At 42.9% G+C, this 23,498-nt stretch overlaps 1 protein-coding gene across 16 annotated transcripts in view; it reads left to right on the forward strand.

The window, feature by feature from the left end:
• Positions 1 to 23,498, forward strand: part of TENM1 (teneurin transmembrane protein 1) — a 705,377-nt gene that overhangs the window by 543,308 nt on the left and 138,571 nt on the right. For all 16 annotated transcript variants that reach the window (XM_078380797.1, XM_078380808.1, XM_078380802.1 and 13 more), the window contains one exon: positions 6,547 to 6,807. In XM_078380797.1, the coding sequence (XP_078236923.1) occupies positions 6,547 to 6,807 (261 nt within the window). The remainder of the gene's footprint in view (positions 1 to 6,546; positions 6,808 to 23,498) is intronic.

Raw genomic sequence — 23,498 nt, forward strand, 5'->3', positions numbered from 1 at the left:
CATGATGTACAGGGACCATAACAGGTAGGTGTGTGTACTAGCACACCAAACAGGACACTAGGTTAGCCTAGAATGGCAAGCATGTTCTGATAGCATGGGTTGACTAGTGTGATGATCTTGTAAACTCAAGAGTAATGATTTAGTCTTACATTTCTTCATTCACCACAACTTTCCACATGGAATCTCTTCTTTTTAGGCATCCTTCAGTCTCGAAAGATCATGGTAACATACTCTGTATGAGTGTCCTCTCCAGAGCACGAAGCCTGGGTAAAATAATATGGAGGATAGGCTGTTACCCAAGCAACAAATCCCCCCTCTCCACATCACTGAAATAGCCCAATGGAAAGGCAAGAGCCAATACAACTGGTTCCAGCAACGTCGCAGGAGTTGTCAGAATGACACGAACTGCCTCTGAGACTCTGGCTCCGGATTTTGCCTCAAGGTTAACTCCTGAAGCCTTTTCCATCAGTGGATATAGCCACAAGGCAGTGGAGGTTTGGAATCAGAGTTTTCCTTCTCCTAGATGGGCTGCCTTCCAAGGCTGACGAACCCCAGCTACCCGGTCCAGGTGGATCACGTTTAGTCAGAACTCTCCACTATGACCTGTCCGTCTTGGGTGTCCCTGCACGGCATAGCCCATATGGGATATGGTAAAGCCAGCTCCTCGCCAACCTAGCAGTTTGAGAGCATGTAAATGCGAGTAGATAAATAGGTACCACCTTGGTGGGAAGGTAAAATGGCGCTCCCTAGTCATACTGGCCACATGGCAATGGAAACTGTCTTTGGACAAGCTGGGTCTACGGCTTGGAAAACAGGATGAGTACCGCCCCCTAGAGTCGGACACGACTGGACTCAAAATGTCAAGGGGAACCTTTACCTTTAAAGCCATGGTATTAATACAGATGTGCATTTACCCTGATATATGTGGAGGTTATCCTACTAAGCCAGTGGTTCCCAATCTTAGGTCCACAGATATTCTTGAACGGCAACTCTCAAAAGCCTTCACCACTCGTTGTGCTGGCCAGGATTTCTGGGAGATGCAGTTGAAGAATGTCTGGAGACCCAAGACTGGGAACCACTGCACTATGTGGTTCAAGAGCAGCAGCAGGTAACTAACTCCACCTTCTGAGTCACTAGAAGCTTCTGGCTCCACCACTCTCCTGGTCACTCCTTTGTAACCCGCTCCAGGTGGTAGATTTTTGGGTTTGCAGGAAAACAAAAGAATCCAAAGCCAGACATCAAGGAAGGCAGGAAGGAAGCCGGACATCAACTGGCTAGAGCAATGGTTCCCAACCTTGCACCCCCAGATGTTCTCGGACTACAACTCTGAGAAAAACTGGAAACCCAACACTGGGAACCACTGGGGTAGAGAGATAAAGAAGGAAGGCAGTTACTGAAGCTCTAGAAAGCTTTTTTTTCTACCTTAGGTTTTTGTTTTGATCTAAACAATTGATAAGTGATGGGAGACCATCCTGCTATCGAGATATGTTTGATTGATGGGCCTTAGAAACAGAGACTTTTCACTGGTGTCGTTTGGAAAGTCCTTGTCTCTGGCAACTCTTTCTGTATTGAATGTAGGTCTCTGCACTCCAAGCATCCCAAGGAAAAAGAAATTAATCCATGCAGTAACAGTAGATTTATATACATCCGCCTCTTTCACAGTCATTTCCCTCTTCTGCCTGCCCTTCAAACACAGACCCTCATTGGTGACCTGTTCTTATGAGGATTTTTTTTTTTAAAAAAGTACATTTTTTGCTTCATACTTGGGAGAAATTCAACTGCCCATCTATTAATTTGTAAAGTTATAACTCGCATAGCACTGCCCAGTTTAGCGCTGTTTCAGTCAGCGTTCCGTTTTCTTGGAATGTATCTTGAGTGTTAAGTGAAGTATGACTGCATTTGGAGAAGTGAATGATTAAGGTGGAAGGTGTTTTAGAGCAGGGCTGTAGCTGCAGAGTTCCAGGAGCAGCAGTACCTGTTCTGTAAGGCTAGGGAGACATAAAATCTCTTAATTCATAGTTATTGCTGGTTGGATAGCTCAGTGAGTTAGGTTTCTAGCGGTGGAGCCAGAAGTTGGTTCAACTTCTAAGTACTCACTACTTAGGGAACTCTGAAAAGGTTCACCATCTGCAAGAGTACTCAAAAGTGATTTGCCATTACCTTCTTCTTGGGGTACCCTGGTACTGTGCAGCTGGCCCAAGGCCACATAGGCTGGCTCTCCTGGGATGCTCAGTGGGGAATTGAACTCTCACTCCTCAGTCATATACTGAGCTATCCAACCAGCCAATACAAGTGGTGCCTCGCTAGACAGTTACCCCGCATGACAGTTTTTTTCGCTAGACATTGACTTTTTGCGATCGCTATAGCGATTCGCAAAACAGTGGTTCCTATGGGGGAATTTCACTGGACAATGTTGGGTCCCTGCTTCGCAAACCGATTTTTGCTAGACGACTATTTTGACAGCTCCCTTCGCGCTCGCAAAACGGGTGTTTTTGGGACCTAAGCTTCTCAAAGCAGTGATTTAAACAGCTGATCGGCGGTTCGCAAAGCGGCTTTCCTATGGCCGATCTTCGCTAGACAATGACAATTTTTCCCCATTGAAACGCATTAAACAGGTTTCAATGCATTCCAATGTGGAAATGCTTTTCGCTAGACAATGATTTTGCTAAACAGTGATTTCAGTGGAACGGATTATCATTGTCTAGCGAGGCACCACTGTACTACCTTACACAATGCCTAATTGATTTATGGAAATCTCTGCTACACAATGACATGATGGTTGCTAATTAGGTTCACCTCAAAATAGGACTTGACAAATATCGAAGTGGGTTTGTGGCTTTGAATACTGTGGGCTACATGCTGCCTGTAGAATAAGAGGCAGCGGCAGAAATCCAGTGAAAAACTGCAACTGGAGTAGACCATTCTGAATCAATGGTGCTCATGGAGGAGCAAGTAGAAGTCTTCGGGAGCACATTTTGGGGAGCATGGTAGTTCAGTACTGTAATATTTTGAATAAAATTCATAAAACAAAGCTTCTCCCACCTTTTATGACCCTCGCCTGAATGTTGGAATAGAGATATATGTATGTGTGTGTGGTATACTTATGAGAGTATATGTGCAGATAAATATGTATTTACATGTATTGCTACAGTGCAGAGTGCAAATTGCCTTTAACCATTAGAGCCCTAGAGTGCCTCAGCAAAATAAATAAATAAATAAATGAGTCCTTAGTTCCTGCCTTATGAATAATATGCCATTGGGTTCAGGAACCGATATCCTATATCCTTTTTTCCTCTTCAGTTTAGACATCTTGATTTGATGAGACTTCTCAAGGAAGAGCTGTGAACCCCAATGAGATATTTCCCCTTCAGGGTAGAAGCAGGCGCAGAACGCTCTGTTCATGATGGCACACCGGCCATGTTCGGCTGCTCTGCATTAGAGGTGGAAGAGAAGTGTGTGTGTGTGTGGGGGGGGTGAGTCTCCATTACTTCTTCAAATATTCTTGCCTAAAACTAGTGAGTTTCCTCTTTAAGAAATAAGACACACAACCACAGCAAGCCTAGAAAAAAACTGGCCGGTTGTTTGAAAAAAACATGAGCGATGCCATAACGACCCTCTAAGTCTCTAAAAGCCTGCACAAGAAAAACAGCAATCACTGTCATTTGTGTTAAAGTGCAGTTGGCAGACATTTCCTTAAGTTGTTCCCCCTTCCAAAACAATAAAAAAAAACACCACCCTTGTTCCCATTTCTTTCCATTGTCAGGGGTGTCTTCAAAATCCTTCTTGTCTTGGAGAGCGAAGAGAAGAGTGTTGTGGTTCTTCATTCTTGCATTTGAGGATGAGACAAGTGAGGATTTGTATGTGTGTATGTGAGAGAGGGAGGGAGGGAGGAAGAGAGAGAGAGAGAGAATCACAGCCTGGAGTTCTATCTCTAGAGAAAATAACAAGGTTAGATATATAAAGCAAAGAGCCACCATTTTTATGGCCCTCTAGGAGCTTCTGAGAAAATGCATCCTGTGGGAGTTACAATACTACAAAAGCATGCAAATTTAGGGAAATACTCAACAAAGGATATGTGTGGGGTTTGGAAGGAGGAAGTGTTTTCGTTTTGGTACCCAACGGGTTTTCTATTCTGGATCAGCAAAAAGCATGTTCCCAAATCTCTTTTACCATGTCCTTTGTTTTTCTTCACATCAAAACACAAACGGATGGCTGCATTCCCAACCTCTTTTGAAATCTGTCATCAGATTAACATCTCTCGGACTTACTAGGGCTGGAGTTGCCCGGGAGCACAGCAAACAGTCACGAACATGCCAACTGGTAGGCTGCTGTGAGCAGGAACACGCTGGGAAGAAGGGGAAGTGGCATCAGGCGTCTGTGAAGCCCTCGTTACTTTGGGCTCAGCTGGCTGTGTCTGCATCGCGAGCTCCCAAATTTCAAGGCTATGAACCGAGGGAGAAAGGAGAAAAGGGCCGATCCACTTCTGGCCACAATACAAAGTGATGGTGCTAACCTATGAAATCCTAAATGATTTGGGTCTCAAGGACAGCGTCTCCCTTTATAAGCCTGCCTGGGTGCTAAGATCATCAGGGGAGGCCTTTCTCTCAGTTCCATCACCTTCACTGGTGCATTTGATGGGGACACAGGAGAGGGTCTTCTCTGCTGCTGCTCCTTTAGACTCTGGGACTCCCTTCCACTGGAGGCCAGGCAGGCCCCTTCTTTGCTCTCCTTCTTCAAGCAAGCAAAGACCTTTCTCTTCAGGCAAGCTTTTCCTTGGAGACTGGCTGCCTGAGTGTTTTTTTAATGGATGGTTATGCCTTACTGCTTTTAATGTGTTTTTGGTGTTTTTCTGTGTGTGTGTACTGTTTTTTAGTGTGGTATTTGTTTTATCCTTTTTAGTATTTGTAGACTAGCTGTTTTTAATTTTCTATTTTTAGCTTTAAATACTATCTTTCAATTATGTAAGTCACCTTGGGTCCTTTTTAAGGAGGAAGGTGAGGTAAAATATTAGGTAGGTAGGTAGGTAGGTAGGTAGGTAGGTAGGTAGGTAGGTAGGTAGGTAGGTAGGTAGGAAGGAAGGAAGGAAGGAAGGAAGGAAGGAAGGAAGGAAGGAAGGAAGGAAGGAAGGAAGGAAGGAAGGAAGGAAGGAAGGAAGGAAGGAAGGAAGGAAGGAAGGAAGGAAGGAAGGAAGGAAGGAAGGAAGATGAGAAGCTGGAACACTCAGAAGATTAGGGCATGAAATCTATAATAGATGAACATTTTGATAAATCAGCAAAAACCAGCTTCCTTTAAGCCTCATGCACCAGGATGAGGCCTTTTTATCTTCCTTGTGTTGTGTTTTGTTCCAAAATTCACCATGGAATCGGACCTTAAATGTGGAGGTGTCGTGCAAAAATGTATGAACAGACTCAGAAATCTAGGTCATGGTAATATTATCATTAGGACAGGTAATAACATTCTCCATGCAAGCTTTGGAAATCAAAGCTCTCGTCCTTAGGCACACTGTTCAGAAAGGCAAGTGAACAGAAGCATTCATGTTAAACCTACGGTGTCTACATACTGTAAGATGAAACGGTGGAAAGGTTGCTGACAGTAGGATGATAAGTTCCTCAGTGGTTTGCTGGGAACATAAAATCCATAAAAAGAAATTACATTTGTATCTCCATTTTGAAAATACAAACAATACTCTTAAGATCTATAAGGCTCTTTCCAGTACAAGGCCGATTGTCCCCATTAAAGATGAGCACAAACCTCTAGTTTGGTGGTTGGTACTGGTTTGTTTCTCAGTCAAACGGGCATTTGGCACTTCAAAGCCCCACCTCCTCTAGCAGACGCCCACCCGGAGACAGTCCCACCTGGCTTCCCTGCCCTGCCTCCTCTGCGCACTGCCTCTGAGTGGGCAGCTGCCAGAAGAGGTGGGGCTTTGAAGCACTGAACACCTTTTCGACCGCTGAACGAACCAGCACAAAGCGTCAAACCGGCACCGTGCACATCTCTACTCCCCATTAAAGGAAGGGGCAGAGAGGTCTCCAAGAGGGTTGAACAATTTTACTGAGTTTCACTTGTTTACTATTTATTATAATTTATCTATTGTGTGTCTCTGTGTGTCTGTTTTTGTATATCTTTTATAAAGAAAAAACTGGAATAACATGTTGGTTGCTTTTTGACATTAGGATACATAAATATATTCTTGTCTTGGTCAATATAATGTTTAAGATTTTTTTAAGAGTCCCACTCTGTTTTTTTCCTGAACCAAGAGACACTGAAGCTGAAGTGACACATCCTGGTTGTTAATAGGTAGTCCTCATTAACAGGAAATGAAAATTTCTTCTAGATATGAGGGAGAGAGTGGAATTCTCACTACAGTTATAAAATAAAAGAGGTATATTTCAAATAAACCTAACCTTAACTACTAATGTTGTCCACAGCCCCAAACCTCAGGATACAGTAGTTTCTCTGGCGTCAGAAAATACCCCTCAACTCACTGAGTGCAAGTGTTTTGATATATGAGGGCTAAAATGGTTTCCGGTTTTGTTTCTTCCACAGAGATGGAGTTTTGTGACCCTCCACACATCCTGTGCACTAGCTACCAGTCAGACATGCATGCGGTTTCCCAGCACAGCTATCCAATAGAAATGGGTTCAGATGTGGATACTGAGACAGAAGGAGGAGCCTCTCCGGATCAGGCCTTGAGAATGTGGGTGTCGGGGATGAAATCGGAACACAGCTCCTGCTTGTCGAGCCGTGCAAACTCCGCCCTCTCGCTCACCGACACGGACCACGAGCGGAAGTCTGATGGAGAGAACGGTAATGAAGCAACCTGGGTAACGGGTGGAAACGGCATGGGTTTATCTGAGCCCCTTTTCTTTGTGTGTGTGTGTGTGTGTGTGTGTGTGTGTGTGTGTGTGTGTGTGTGTGTGTGTGTGTGTGTGTGTAAGAGAGAGAGAGAGGGCAGAGAGAGAATGAATGAATGTATTGTGTAAGAGAGTAGTGCCAGCCATGAAATTATGTTGCCAGATGATGATGATGTGCTGTCAAGTCAATTCTGACTTATGGTGACCTTTTTCAGGGTTTCCAAAGTAGAGTGGTTCACTATTCACTTCTTCTGTGAATATTCTGGGGCTGTGCAGCTAGCCCAAGGCTACACAGGCTGGCTTTTTCCCCATCCATCCATCCATCCATCCATCCATCCATCCATCCATCCATCCATCCATCCATCCATCCATCCATCCATCCATCCATCCATCCATCCATCCATCCATCCATCCATCCATCCATCCATCCATCCTGCCCAGCTAGTGCTAAAGCCACTAGGCAGCTAACAGAACGAGAGTAGAATAACATAGTATAATCATAAAAAGACCAATAAAAGTAAAAAATAAGGCATCATAGACCACCTGATTGCTAAAAACACAATAATTTTTAAGGCGGTAAATGGAATCTTTGACCACTTTCATTTTCAGATATATATTTTTCTTGCCCAGTAGGCAGCTTTGGGGCCCCTTCCCAAGGACCGAACCAAAATTAAACAGAGCAAAACAAAGGACGTTAGCTAGAAAAATAGAGGCGATGAAGTGAACAGAGGAAGCCGAGGCCTGGTGGAAGACGCAAGGGGAAGAAATGAGGCAGACGGCGGTAGCCATAAGAGAAATCAATGAGAGCAGAGGGGGAGATGGAAAGACCACAGAGAAAAGACAGATAGTGCTCCTGGTAGAGGAAATGATGTGAGAAAATAAGGAACACAGACAAGCCTGCCGTCTCCTCCCAGCTCCCCGTCTCCTGCAGCATTAAATTTCATTGCATTGACGGACAGGACAAACAGAGGTGGCATTTTTAGTGACAACCGAGATCAGCTACCCCAGGGACTGGAAACAAGGCAGGGTTCTGTATTCTCTGGAGGCTTGGCACCTTCCTGGGTATGCAGAGCCACACTTACACCCACAAACGCACCCCCAGATTGCAGCAGTGGAGAAAGCCCTGGTCATCAGGAAGCTCCATCGCACATTGGGGTAATGGTGATATTGGAGTCGTCATGTGCCAACGTAATCTGCCCTGAAGGGCCATTTGCATCAGCCGGACGGGCGCTTGCATAACGAAGCACAGGAACTACAGCGTGTGCCAAATTAGCAAGTCACAGGGATAGTCCAGCTGCCCTCCGGCTCTAGCTGTACAATCCAGCCCGGCAGTCTTGACCAAGCACCCTCTTCTCATCAGCAGGGGCAACGGGAGATACAGCCAGCATTTGGAACTGATTTTTTTTAAAAAAAGAATCCTCCCTGCTTTGAATCCCAGTTGATGTCATGAATCTAATTGGGAAGAGCATCTACTTTCATGGCAGTGATGCACAGAATATTGTTAGAGCACTGCGGATTGTTTTGGCTGCTTATGCTTCTCTCGCCCGTTCCTTTCCTTTCCTTTCTAGCTCCTTGCAAGCACGAACTTGCTCAGCTATTTTGTGCTTCATCTGCACAAGGAGCTCCAAGAACCAACGGCTGGACAGATTTAATATTTGACAGAAGGTGTTGTTCAAACCATGTTTTGAGGCAAAGGAAACACAGCTTGAGTATTCATGGGCCAGCTGAACTCTGCCTATAGCAGAAGGGCTGCGGGAATCCTGGTCCTTTCGTGGCCATTTTGACAGTGTCCTTCACGTCCCGTTCTCTTTTCCACGATACAAAATTTAAAAGGAATTGGAATGTCATTTTTACATTTATTGACTGTCGGATTTATGAAACATAGAGAGAAATTATATGTAAAGAACTGGAGAAAATCCGTTGTGCAGATTTCTAGAAATGTAGAAGACCTGGATGGGTTGCTTGTATCTTTTTGGCCACTGCCAGTTCTTCTGTGGTTGCTCTATGCGGGCTCCTGCACACATTGGCTTAGCTTGGCTTTGGAAATAGGAAAGACACTTATTTTGCACAAAAACACAGTACACAATCTGCTGTAGCCACAACCACAAAAGTGTTCCGTGTCTCCTTCTCATGCTGAAAGTAAGAAATCACCTGGCAGTTAATGCATTCTCAGCAGGACAGCAAATCTGATCAAAATAAGTAATTTGGCAATTTGTCCTTTATAGTTTGTAATTTTAAAAAAAGGAATTTGAAAATTGTCCTTTATCATTTGTACCTGCTTTACCCTCCATTTTGTGGGTGGTATGTTCAGTTTCTCCATGACTGCTTTGATTTTTCCATCCTGTGCTTTCATATGTAGAACAAGCAATTGCTCCCTAAGCATCCACTGGTGTGTCCAACCTAATCCTCATCTCAGCTAATAATTACATTGGTACATAGATACATACTTCTCTGCTCCAGTCTCTTCCTGATTGCGTAGTTCTCTTTATCTGGAAAGGATCTGCAGTCACAGTCGGCTGCATCTTACCCCTGCTTTCAGATTCTCCTCATGAGCTAATGTGCCAGAACGGCTAGGGTCCTTCTGCTTTTTATAGGCTATCTCCTATCCGCCTCCCTGCCGTACGTTGTCTGATTACGGCACTACAATCTTGATTTTTATTGAATCATTTTAGGGTATAATTTATTTCTGATCTTTAGTGGTCCTCATCCATGTCTGAAGTGGCTTACATTATTTCAATCATGCATTCTTGTTTACTCCTTTTCTTCCAAGTCAATCTATTCTCTTTTTTTAAGAGTCCTATGCTAAATCCTCTGGCATCCAATTTCCTTCTAATACAGTCATGAAATATCATACAATTTCCAGCCCTTTAACTCACCAAACCCGCTCCATTTTTTTTTTTTTTTTTGCCCCCTTAGATGCTGGCCTTAATCACGGTAGTGCTATTTAAAAATATAAAAAAGGACTGTCTAGTAAATGTATTAAAATGACACAATTGTAAGGAAAATTGCAAAGATGTGCTTCTGTGAAATTGCATTTTACTGCTAAATAATGCGCAGCAAACATACTGAGATTACTAAAGGGGAATTCAATCTGTTGCTGGCTAACAATGGCATGGGAAGTTGTTTATAATATACACTTCCAATTATTTGCGGCTTTTCTGTCTGTTGTCTCTTCCGCAGCCGCCTTTATATGTTTTCCTTCAAACCCATTTCCCAGCTAAATCTCATAGTTCACGTATATTAAAGAGAGCTAGCTTTTCTTGAAGATTGACAGCGAAGCTATTTCATCAAAAATATGGTGCAGTCCTTAACGGGATAAATCTGCTGTCTTGGTTTTGATTTTCTGGTTAAATGGGTGGGAGGTTTTTTTGTCTATAGTTCTAAGAACTTTGAGGTCAGCCACTACCCCCATTCAGTCTATGGTTACCCTAAAGATGTTATCCTGGGGTTGGGCAGAACAGAAGCTTGAAAATAATGTGCTCGTTTAGCAACAAAAAATAGTTATGTTAAGTAGAGGCAACTTTGGTTCCACTGGATTGACCTTCGTTTTCCAGGGAAGTTGTATGAGCCTCAGAAAAGCCTGAAGCTGGTGTAACTATTCCCTGCCATCTTTCAGTTAATCATCATCGTCATCATCATCTTGTGCCATCAATTCAATTTTAACTGGTGGCAATACTTTCCATGGTTTCCTAGGTAGAGAATACTCAGAAGTGCTTTACCCTTCCCTTCCTCTAGGGGCACTGTGGGACTGTGCAGCTGGCCCAAGGCCACCCAGGCTGGCTGTTCTCCCAAGGAGGCCCAGTGGGGAATTGAACTCCCAACCTCTGGCTTCACAGCCAGAGACCTAAACCACTGACCTGTCCAGCTAGCAGCAATGGATAGCACAATGGTTTGTTTTTAATCCTTCCATTAATTTTCAATTAAGGGGAGAATTAGAAACACAAATGGTTCAGCACACAAATTTGTAACCCACCAACCCTCGATATACACACACCTACCGTCCTGTCCAATGTGTGCAGTCAAGGCTTTAAAAAGGCAATTTAGTTCGATGGGCAGGAAGTGTTTTGAAACATTGGTTGAAATCCAGTCATAAGTCACAACTGCCATAGGCCCATTGAATCCATGGGGATTTCTTGGGTCAGCTCTATTTATTTATTTATTAGATTTATATCCCGCACCATCTGGCTGCCAGGCCACTCTATAAGTTCCTACTCTACTAATGACTCGATTTTAGCTATTGACATTGCATAGAAGTGGTACATTTCTTCAACAATGCTGGAGTTAGGGGCACCGGACTCCTATGTAGTTCAAAATCTGTGCATAATTCTTAGCCACTGCCACACACCCCCCCCAAATATAACTTCATAGCATAAACAGTGGATTCACAGAGAGGCAGGAGAACAGATCTATCAGGGTTCTCTTCCACAGCATTGATAGTCCTTTCCATATAGTACCATGTCTAATGCATCTTCAGGGTCCTTCTGAGCCCTTGATCTAGAGATGCTGAATTAGAGATGTTGTGTTTGGGGGCAAGGAGACCACTTTGTCCCCTTCTGTGTTGAGCTCACGGGGTGTCGGGTGGCCAAGGGCTCAGTATTTATTGAATATTTCTTTACATATTGAAACATGTATATTGTGTATTAATTGGAGGGAAAACCCATTAATCAACAAAACCATGCTACTTAAACCCGTACAATTCAAGGGGAAAGTGTAGTAAGATAATCTCTTTTTTAAAAAAAAAACTTGATTTCCATCATTTTTCAGGAGCTGTTTCACATTTTTTTGTACAGTTTATTTTTAATATCACTGTCTTTATTTTATGTCACATCATTGTGGTGCCTGACAAGTTCAAGATAACCAGCCGCTCCAGCTTAAATACAGTAATTTGATTAACATTTAATATTAAATGCATGCCAAATATCGCGCCATTTGATATGTCTACACCCTTGAATTAATGTCTTGACTTTTATCTCAGAGAGCAGCGCATGTCCTATCTCTACTAATCTGAGGATTCCTTTGAGGATTAGCTGGAAATGTGTTTCCTGGGTCACCTTCAGTGCAAAGAGAAACTGATAACTCTTCTCAAAATCTGCAGTACAGAGTTGGATGCAGGAGGAAAAAAGCAATGGCTTTGATCTCACCCTCCCCTGGTTTACCTCTAAATCTTCCCAATTTGTTGCTAGTTAGAACAGATAATCTTGGGCCTGGTGGAACAACAGCAGGAACAGCAAAAGAAATCAGAAACTCACCAACAAAGAGCTTTCTCAGAGCACAGCTCCTACTGCATCGCTCCCAAACAAGTGAGAAACTTAGAACCATCCATCGGGCCTGAGTTCAGATTCTGGATTATTTGGGTTGCAACGGATCAGGAACCCCAGAACAGATGTCATTAGAAATGGGCATGAACTGTTGGTTCAGTAGTTCATCCCGGTTCATTTATTGGCCCAACAGTTGGGCGGTTCCCAGCCCCACCTCCTTTGACAGGTGCCCACACAGAGGCAGTGCCCAGATAGGAAGAGCAAGGAAGCTGGGGTGCTGCCCCCTAGTGTGCGTCTGCCAGAAGAGGTAGGGCTGGGTACCGCCAAACACTTATTTGGTCAACCCAGCACGAACTGATGAACTGACGCTTCGTGCCCATCTCTAGATGTAATGCTAGGGATTTAGTTCTTGATAGGCTGTGTTCCTGCATGGTAAATGAGAAATTGATGGACGGACGGACGGACGGACGGACGGATGGAGGGACTGGTTGATTGATTGGTTGATTGATTGGTTGGTTGATTGATTTCATATATTGATATACCACCACTGACTTAGTGTGGAGCTCTACTCTAAACAGTTTACAACTAGACAATAACAAATAACTGACCCACCCACCAGACCGACAAAAGACATTCCTAAATGGGCACATGCCCACCCCCAAATGATGGCACATTCTGGGAAACACAAGAAGGAATAAACAAGGGAGGGTTGAATACTTCTTGAAACAATGGTGTATTTAGCTTAAAGGATGTGAAGGAGGGACCTGACAAACTTCTATTGGGCGCCCATTCCATATAGGGTAGGGGCCACAACCGAGAAGTCATGATTTTAGGGAACCATTTTCTTTGCCTCCCTCAGCATGGCAACCGGAGAAGCAAGGTCTGAGAGGAACGGGTAGCATGGTCTAATATCCTGAGGAAAAGACTCTCCGATGTATAACAGTGAGGGCTCCAAGCCGTTAATGGCTTTATAGACTAATACTAAAACCTGAAATCTTTGATTTCCCTACTCCTGCCTGTGGGGTGGTCAACATGTTTTTCTTGGTTTCTGAGAGGTTTTAGGCATTTGCACTGGAGAACCCTCAGCAGGCTGTCAAGATAGATCTTGAATTTCAAAACCACATAGTGAATTTCTCCTTCTATCAGTTTCTCCGTGCTCATACAGTATTTAACTTTACTTTTGATACAGATTTAATCTAAAGGCCCACCTTTCCTTTTCCAACCTCTTGGTGGAGGAAAGAAAAATCAGTTGCTTACCTTTCTTGGCCATGGTGTTGTGTTTGTGATCTGCCGGTGGGGAAAAAAATTAACACTGGTGATGGGATGTTTTTTAGTTCTTGGACTACAGATCCCATAATTTCCCATTCTGAGAGTTCTACCTGACTTACAAACATCTTACAAACACCTAAATGTGACTCACCTGAAGGAGAAAAGGTCTAAACTGGCAGGCTTTGACGCTCAGCTAGGCCTAGCTCTGCCCAAGCTTCCTGTTCCAAAATAAAAATCCCAGCTTGCCTTGGGACAGGAAACAGGAAGCTTGGGTGGAACTAGGCCTAGCTAAGCCTCAGGGCCTTCCTGTTTAGGCCATTTCCCTCAGGTGAGCCATGTTTAGCTGTCTGTAAGATGTGCGTAAGAAGATGGAACTATGAGAATGAGGAGTTGTGGGAATTATACTCAAAAAAATCTGAAATTCCTCTTCCTGTTTAACCTTGAAACCGGCATAACACTTCAGATGCTGTCTGTTTGTGGCAAGCTCAAGAAATGGAGCTGAAATGGGAGACGAAAATTGTGCAGTATCTGTGCTGCACTGTATTAATGTTTAAATGGGTTTATACAGGTGACTAGAATACATCATCAGGCACCTGCTCTTTTAGCGTCTTAACCTCTTTGCGGTTTGCTTTCCTTTAATTCTAGGGAGGCCTCCAAGAGACCAACAGTAGGTCCCTATTGAGAGTGAACCCAAGAAAATTGTGACCCAAAATTACTACCAGTTGGATTATTCTGCTGTATGAGTATGAAACTCTTCTCGTACTGTATTTCTAATTTGCTTTAAAAAGAAAAAGAAAAATTTTAAGGGCAGGCATGCATATATTGGCTTCTAGTTACATACATGTATTATGTATGCAAAGATGACTTCACTTCCTGAGGCAGGTTGATGAATAATGTTACTTGTTCTAAGCACCTTTGGACAGAAACATCAGGAAGTAGAGATTAGAGATGGGCACGAACCGGTTTGCCCATGTTCGTTCAGGTTTGTAAAGGTGGCAGGATAGGTGCTGCTGCTCCCCTCCCCCACCTCGTCTGGCTCTTACCGAGCCCAGCTTTGTTGTTTTTCCCACCTCCTCAGATAATCTCCCAATCAGGAGCAAGAGCACAGACTTCTCTGCCCCACCCTTTTCTCTGAGTGGCAGCTCAGCCAAGGGGGCGGGGCAGAGAAGCCTGAGCTATTGCCCAGATCAGTTGAGGAGATGCTGGAAGCTAGCATGCTGGGCCTAGTGAGTGGCTGTTTGAGCCAGAGGAGCAACAGCACCTGTGTAGCCACCTCTATGAACTGGGACGAACCAACACGAACCAGTTCGTGCCCATCTCTACTAGAAATAGAGGAGTCATATCAAACTGTATGAAGAGATTGATTTAATTAGGGAAGGTTTCATGGAAAAAGTGCTAAGGAAATCACAATATCATTTTGGAAGAACTAATTTTATATAGATTTGTCTTGGCAGGAGGATATGGCTCTTTGTTTACTCAGTTTTTATTTCACGTAAAATATAATGGGTCTTCCAGCTCAATAACTGCACAGGGAATTGATATGTTTATATTCATGTATTGATACCTAGTGTGGATAAGAGTGCTGGACTAGGACTCAGCAGACCTAAGTTGAAAGCTCTGCTAAGCCATTGAAACTCACTGGAGATGGCCGTAGTAAACCATGTGCTGGACCTCTTACCTACCTTAAAATCCAATCAGGGTTGCCATAGGTAACACACTCTGTAAGGAGCTGCCTATCGAAAGTGCTCAGAAACATCAGTGGGTCCAAAACACAGCAGCCAGATTGCTAACTGGGGCTGGAAACAGGGATCACACAACTCCCTTGTTATAGCAGCTCCACTGGCGATCCATTTCTGGGCACAATTTAAAGAGCTATAAAACCCTAAACAGCTTGAGCCCAAGTTATCTCAAGAACCTTGTGTCCCTTTATGAACTTGCTTGAGTGTTACAATCATTGGAGGCCTTTCTCTCAGTCCCACCAGCTTCACAGGTATGTTTGGTGGAGACACAGGAGAGGGCCTTCTCTGTGGCTGCTCCCAGACTCTGGAACTCCCTCCCACTGGAGGCCTGACTGGCCCCATCTTTGCTGTCCTTCTGCAAGCAGGTGAAGACCTTTCTCTTCAGGCAAGCTTTTCCTCAGGGAATGGCTGCCTGACTGGTGTTTTTTTTTAACTGAATTGTTCTACCTTACTGCATTGAATGTGTTTTGGTATTGCTTATTTTTTATATATATATTGTATTCGTTTCATCTTTTTTTGTATTTGTTTATGCACCATTTTTAACTTTAAATATTCTCTTTTAATGATGTAAGCTACCTTGGGTCCTTTTTAAGGAGAAAGACAGAATAAAAATATTTTAAATAAAATAAAATCATGTTAGAATAGCTTCTAGCACATAACAGTAACATCCATAAGAGAGCTGTATGTATTCATTTATTAGGAAGCATATACTGGCAAAATTACTGGCTTAGACTACAATCCTGAAGAATCGCCCAGATGATATAATTAGTGATTCATCTGAGGAATTCTGAATGACGGACGGCTCCAAGACAAGGTCCAAAACAATACATTTTTTGAAGCTCAGTATTGAATCTCATTCTCTACTACAATATAGCCTACGGGTATAAATCATTGCCTATTTTGTTAGCATAAGTGAGAATTAAACCTTTCCAGTCATCCCCCTGCTGGCTAGGAATGTAAGGATTCTTCTGCATTTTTTTGCATGTTTGCAATGGGGGGGCAGAATTTGCACCAGCAAAAATTTGGTATTTTGCATAAAATGTACTTTTGATACAAATCGCAAGATTTGCATGTGACAAATCTCTTTTTTTGTTGCCAGAGATGGGAAAAAATTGCTGGTATTGTGTCTTCCATCAAGGAGCAAAAAGCCATCTAGCCATTAAGCATTTGTTCAAAAGGATGCATTGTGTCAACACCCTTTTCACTGAGAATGAACAAAATTTGTATGTGTTACATCCTTAATGGAGCCCATAACAGTGAAACAAAACGGCAGCTAGCAGGAGCCGATATTTAAGGTGTGGTTCTCCCAGGGCGACATGACATTTCTATTCATCTGATTCTTCCCCAAAAGAATGTATTAATTTTTGGCCCATAATGTTTTTTACAGTAATACATGCCATTAGCAGGAATTATTAGCTTGCATTATTTATGTAAGTAAGCACGACCAGTAATCTCAGAATGCTCCTGACTCTCAAATTAAGTGCTTGAAACATGCCCCATCACACAGAGTGTGACTCCGGGACTAAACATCTCAATTTCTGAATATTAATGCCAGGCAGCCTGACAATCAAGCACCTTCATTTCTGCAGTCTGAAAAATGGATTTTTAAGTACATTTTCTCCTGCATTTATTTCCTTTCTGTTAAAAGAGCGCTCTGCCACTCGTCAAAGTGAATTCCATTCTTGCTGCTGCTGTTTATAAACAAAAGGTTTTATTTCACGGGGCAGAAATTCAGAAGGTTTTGATGTGCATGGAGTATGGAGAATCGGTTGTACAGTATGGCTTCTTCGGCCTTGTGCTATCATTTCAAATTACTGGACCAAAGGCAGGGTGGAAGTGGTGTAGCTTGACGAGAATGTTTTCAATTCCAACCTTCCATTTGTTGTGGAAGTGCTTCAGAAACTATTTAGCATACTTCAGAAAGAAAACTTTATTGAGTAAGGAGGCCTTCCACATGAGTGCAAAGGCATTAGATAGTAAAAGTGTGCTGTGGAATAAGATAAATCCCAAACCATTTGGGGCTGATTGAATAAATGTTGTGGGCCCTTAAGAAAAGAAATGGGGAGCACCAGTGTAACATTAGATAGCTCTATGGTTTAGGCCAGTGGTCCCCAACCTTGGACCTCCAGATGTTCTTGGACTTCAACTCCCAGAAATCCTGGCCAGCAAAGGTGGTGGTGAAGGCTTCTGGGAGTTGTAGTCCAAGAACATCTGGAAGCCCAAGGTTGGGGACCATTGATTTGTGCCTCTCTCACAAGAGTTAAACTCGGTCATCTAGGTCTGCGGTTCTAAGATTCTTATTATTAATCCGTGCTCCACTGGTGCAGCAATTTCAGGAAGGAAAATGTGGAACATGAGATGTTGACAGGGCATGCATCAGCTCTGATAATGTCCTTTTGAGAAAAGAACTGGAGGAACTCCACAAGGATGAGAAGATTGACTTCCTTCCTCTTCATTATAATAAACCAATGGTTCCTAACCTTGGGTCCTCAGGTGCTCTTGGACTAAAACTCCCAGAAGCCTTCATCACTCACTGAGCTGATCAGGATTTCTGGGAGCTGTAGTCCAATAATTTCCAGGGACCCAAGGTTAGGAACCACTGAATTTTCAGATGTTTTGGACTGCAAACACTGTAATTCTCCATCCAAGGAGTTCTACCTGCCTTATATGCACCTTGTTGTTGTTTTTTAGTCATTTAGTCGTGTCCAACTCTTTGTGACCCCATGGACCAGAGCATGCCGGGCCTTCCTGTCTTCCACTGCCTCCCGGAGTTGGATCAAATTCATGTTGGTAGCTTACACGCGCTTTACAAACACCTAAATGTGGCTTACCTGGGAGAAAGGCCTAAACTGGAAAGCTTTCAGGCTTAGCTAGGCCTAGCTCCACCCAAGCTTTCTGCTCAGACAAAAAACCTCCTAGCTAGCACTGGGGCAGGAACAGGAAGCTTAGATGAAGCTAGGCCTAGCTAGGTCTGAAAGTCTTCCAGTTTAGGCCTTTCTCCCTGATTAGGGTTGCCAGATACACGGGTACTAAAAGGAGGACAAAGAAAGACAAAAAGGAGGACAAAGGAGGACACATTGAATGTTTCATTTGAATCGTTCCAGATTAAACCCACAATCAATAAAATTTTATTACAATAGCTGCCAATAAATGTCTCTTAGTGAACCGACCAGTAAACGGTCATGTTAAAAAATAAAAATAAATTCAATGGAGGCTTTTTTCCCCAAAATACCATCAGTGGGTAGGCAGGTGGGGGGGGGGAAGCCAGGGGGAAGGGGGTCCTTCTACCTCTCCCCATCTCATCCATAATAATAACATAAAATATACAAAAGCCTGACATTTTAAAGATTTTTATCTTTGCCTGCCTGACGGAGGACATTAGGCTAAAAAGGAGGACATGTCCTCCTTTTGCCTAACATCTGGCAACCCTATCCCTGATGCATTACATTTAAATACCTGTAAGATAGGTAGAATTCTCAGAATGCAGAATTGTGGTATTTTTAGTCCAGAAAATCCCATCGCTGTCACGTAGTAACACTGCATCATCTGCTTGTCAGATACTGTTCGTAGCCTCTTAATTGGCAATGATATACTCTTACCCCGGTGGTGAGTGGCAATGTAATCAGACAAAAACGTAGCCTCTGGAAAGAAACAGAAAAGATGTAAACATGATTTGGGAAAAAGAATTGCTGAAAACATCTTTATCCATGTCCTGCTCGAGCTGCCTGATGAGGATTGCCACTGTATGTACATGGTTATTTAGAGAAAAATGCATTTCCTCTTCCGTGAAATTCAGTCCCAACTAATTCCCAAACCATTCTCTGAATACTGGAATATTTGTTAATAAATGATCACTAGCCACATTTACCAAAGAATTTTGATATTTGCACTGCGCTGTTTTTGGACCTTGTGTGATGGTTGGCATTTAATAGCATTTGGTAGCTGATCTCATCTGATATGTAATATTAAATGAAATTTATTAAATGACAATTCACAGCTCATGACATTTCATAGTTAACATCTGGCCAAAATCAGCTACTATTATTGTCACATGTAATAGGGTGACATCGTAGCAAGTTAAATTTTTGGGACGCCATCATCTCCATTTGTCCAAAACTCCACAATCATCACGGTCCAATTTTCACAACTTCTGTCTTGCTATTCTCCTCATTAAAAAAAGTTGAACAAAAGTATAGGTTAGGGTTATACAAAATGTTGTGTCATAGTGCTATGCAATAGTCATGTGAAGTGAATTGATTACATCTAAAAAGAAATCTCAGCATTCTCCACCTTCTCTCAACCCATAAAGGCTGCATCTTCTCTCTTTCTCTTTCTTTCTTTCTTTCTTTCTTTCTTTCTTTCTTTCTTTCTTTCTTTCTTTCTTTCTTTCTTTCTTTCTTTCTTTCTTCTTTCTGTCCATCCATCCATCCATCCATCTTACACAGATGTTTGTAGCACAATCTCATTGTGCTGAAATGTAAAACCTGAGGTGCACTGAAAATTTTTCACATCCCTAACCACCGATTTTATGTCAAATCTCAGAAGCAATGAGTTTCACATTCCTAACTTCTATTTTCAGAAGTGGTGGTGAATGATGTCCCATTTTCAATGTTAAAGATACTGCACTAGTCCAGTAGACATTTGCATATGGAATCTGAAAGGGTGGCATCCCATCTTTTAGCTCAGGCTGTTAAAAAAAAGTCTTTAGCTCATCCTGTACTTACCAGTAGCTCTCTCTAGCATGATGCTTATTTGCTAAGGAGGAGGCTGATGGATAACATCAGTGCCGTGCGTGCTCATGAGCAGCTGGCTGCTACCTAATCTCTCCTTTCATCAGCCTTTCCCATAACCCTGGGGTCAAAATTACACAGATCATGAACAGTCTGACTGCAATCAAAATGTTTAATATGTTAATAGCAGAAACACGGATGAAGTGTAGGCAAGAATCTGGATAGTGGCACATGAGAAGGTGTAGACCAAACTGAAAATGATCCCTTCCCTCTAACGAATAATGGTGTTGATGATGATGTGACATCACATTTTCTGACAACCGCCCCCAGGATTTCTAGATACAGCGTATTGGGAAATGAGACCATTGGACAGCCTTCCCGAGGCTGCACAAATGGCAGGACATGTCAATCCATCATCCACACGTGCTCCATCTAATCTCAACGAGCACATCTCCTGGGAGATGTAGTGGAAATTTGGCTTCCCTGTCTTGGCTCTGCTATCAAGCTCATCATCCCACTGAGCTATACCAGCTTTTTCCTATAATGAATGTTGCGCAGTGAGTGAGAATTAAACCCAAGCATCAGTATCTGACTTTAAAGTAGTTAGCAAGTTATTGTGGCACTCGGGCCGTTAGAGGCAAAAACGGCAATTAAGGGAAGAGAATTCTCTCTCTCTCTCTCTCTCTCTCTCTCTCTCTCTCTCTCTCTCTCTCTCTCTCTCTCTCTCACACACACACACACACACACACACACACACACACACACACACACACACACACACACACACACACACACACACACACACACACACACACACACACACACACACACACACACACACACACACACACACACACCTAACAGGCACGCCTCGTCCTTTCACCCTCTCTCCTTTCAACACACACATCCTTGCCGATGAGTACAGAAGGGTCCAGGACCAACCAGGGTTGCAGTTATAATAAATAAATTATAACCTACTGGTTATAGGGAAATGTTTAGATTTAAAAAACCACTATTGTATCGTAACCTTGACAGCATCTTAAAAAGCAGAGACATCACATTGCCAACAAAAGTCCGAATAGTCAAAGCTATGGTTTTTCCTGTTGTGATGTATGGAAGTGAGAGCTGGACCATAAAGAAAGCTGACCGCCGAAGAATTGATGCCTTTGAATTGTGATGCTGGAGGAGGCTCTTGAGAGTCCCCTGGACTGCAAGGAGAACAAACCTATCCATTCTAAAGGAAATCAACCCTGAGTGCTCCCTGGAAGGACAGATCCTGAAGCTGAGGCTCCAGTACTTTGGCCATCTCATGAGAAGAGAAGAGTCCTTGGAAAAAACCTTGATGTTAGGAAAGTGTGACGGCAAGAGGAGAAGGGGACGACCGAGGATGAGATGGCTGGACAGTGTCTGCGAGGCAACCAACATGAATTTGACACAACTCCGGGAGGCAGTGGAAGACAGGAGGGCCTGGCGTGCTCTGGTCCATGGGGTCACGAAGAGTCGGACACGACTAAACGACTAAATGAAATGAAATGAATTGTATCGTATACATTTGCATGTTCTTCCTTTTGTGTGTTTTTACCAGTAATTGGCATTGAGAATAATCGTGCATGCTTTGGTTAAAACATAAAATAACCTTTACTGTTTGTAAGCATCTATAAAACATAACATACCGTGCTTAGATATTTGGTGTGACCAATATATTTTCTCTGGTAAATAACTAGTTCTCTCATCATTGTCCTGTTACATCCGCAAGCACTATTTGGATTTATTACATATTTTAGTCTATTACATCCTTATTCCTGTCTGAGGTACCTCTCGTGTGAAACCCACTCTATTACGTATTTACTTCTGCCCCAGATTGGACATTGTCAGTCCTGTCTTAGTCTCATATTGTCTGGATCCCTATCCATCCCTCTCAGACTACATGTTTAGCCCTGGCTGACTGACTGACACCTCCCTTATATAGCAGCCTGGCTCTGCTTAATCCTTCCTCCATTTTAACATCTTGTATGGAAAACATTAAGAGAAAGCAAATGTTGCAACCTGATACATCCACAGCTGGGATCTGAGGGTATTGGTGGGCCATCTCCAGATGTTCCATGTTTACATAAACAAGCGTGTTCGTAACCAGAGGTGTCGGAAATTTCTAGTCTGGAAAGAATAAGCCACTTTCATTTACAATGGGTTCCTCTTCAGTCACTCCCAACCTTGGGTCTCCAGATGTTCTTCGACTACAACTCCCAGAAATCCTGGCCAGCACAGCTGGTGGTGAAGGCTTCTGGGAGTTGTAGTCCAAGAGCATCTGGGGACCCAAGGTTGGGAACCACTGCTCTATGACACCAGCTGCATTCACACCTGCATGGTGTGAGAGTTGTGTGATGGATCTTCTCTCTGCCCCGCTTTGTAGCAGTTTAGAACGGTAACTTTGTTCTGCAAGACAGTTTTTCTCAGTGTCGGTTCCCAGCCCCAAAAACTGCTTTCTGTGAACATTTGAGGAGATAGAAACCTAACCACATACACAGAGATTTAAATGGTGTATTTTCTGCTTTATCATTTTTTTAGTCTGAAATACTTCCAGATAAAAGTTATTTCCTCTGAGGGATAAAAATGTAGTTATATACCCCAAACAGTAAATTTCCAGAGAAAAATGTGATTAAGTACTGTAACCTTCCATCAGAAATATAGCTACACTGTAATATAGGATATTCCAAGCCCGTGTGATTCATGTCCCATAAAACTTTATTTGTAGTCTTAGCTAGATTTTGAATGCTGTCTAGTAAAAAGTACGAATATTTGTGGGTGGTTGAAGGACTGTTTGCAAGGGCTGCATAATATTCTAATCCAGTTTATTGAACGTTCATGGCATCAAATATTATGTTTGGTTCAAATTTTGTGTGCTTGTGTCGCGTGTTTGGCTTTATTGTTCTAAAAGGTTTCTAAAGTAGAATACCTTGATTACCTTGAAGATCCATTGTGTGTGCCCCCCCCCCAGGGTGGTAGTAAGTTCTTCACACTCCCATTGCATTCATGGTTTATTTATGATTATTTTATTTAAAATATTTTTAGTCAGCCTTTCTCCTTAAAAAGGACCCAAGGCGCCTCACAACAATTGTTTAAAACAGTATTTAAGTTAGTAACGATGGGGGCAATGTGTAGCCTGTATAATTAAATTGTAAACCGCCCGGAGAGTGCTTGTAGCGCTATGGGGCGGTATATAAGTCCAATAAATAAAATAAATAAAATAAATAAATAAAAGGATCAATGAATACAATGCCAAAAAACCATAAGCAGCACCAAAACACATGCAATGCAGTGAGGTACAACCGCCCATGTCAGGAACCCCACTTAGGCAGCAGACCGCTGAGGGAAAGTGTGCCTGAAGCGAAAGGTCAATGCTTGCTTGCAGAAGGAGAGCAAAGAAGGAGCCTGCCTGGCCTCCAGTGGGAGGGAGTTCCAGAGTCTAAAGGAGCAGCAGCAGAGAAGGCCCTCTCCTGTGTTCCCACCAAATGCACCAGTGAAGGTGACAGCTCTGCCAGTTTTGGTCTCTCCCATGTTCAGACTTTTTTAAAAATAATCATCTGATAAAGTGGACACATGCATGATAAACGCCCAAGTTCTTTCCATTACAAATGTGAACAAAGTTAA

The sequence above is a fragment of the Pogona vitticeps genome, chromosome 11 (genome assembly GCF_051106095.1).
Source record: "Pogona vitticeps strain Pit_001003342236 chromosome 11, PviZW2.1, whole genome shotgun sequence".
Taxonomy (NCBI): Eukaryota; Metazoa; Chordata; class Lepidosauria; order Squamata; family Agamidae; genus Pogona; species Pogona vitticeps.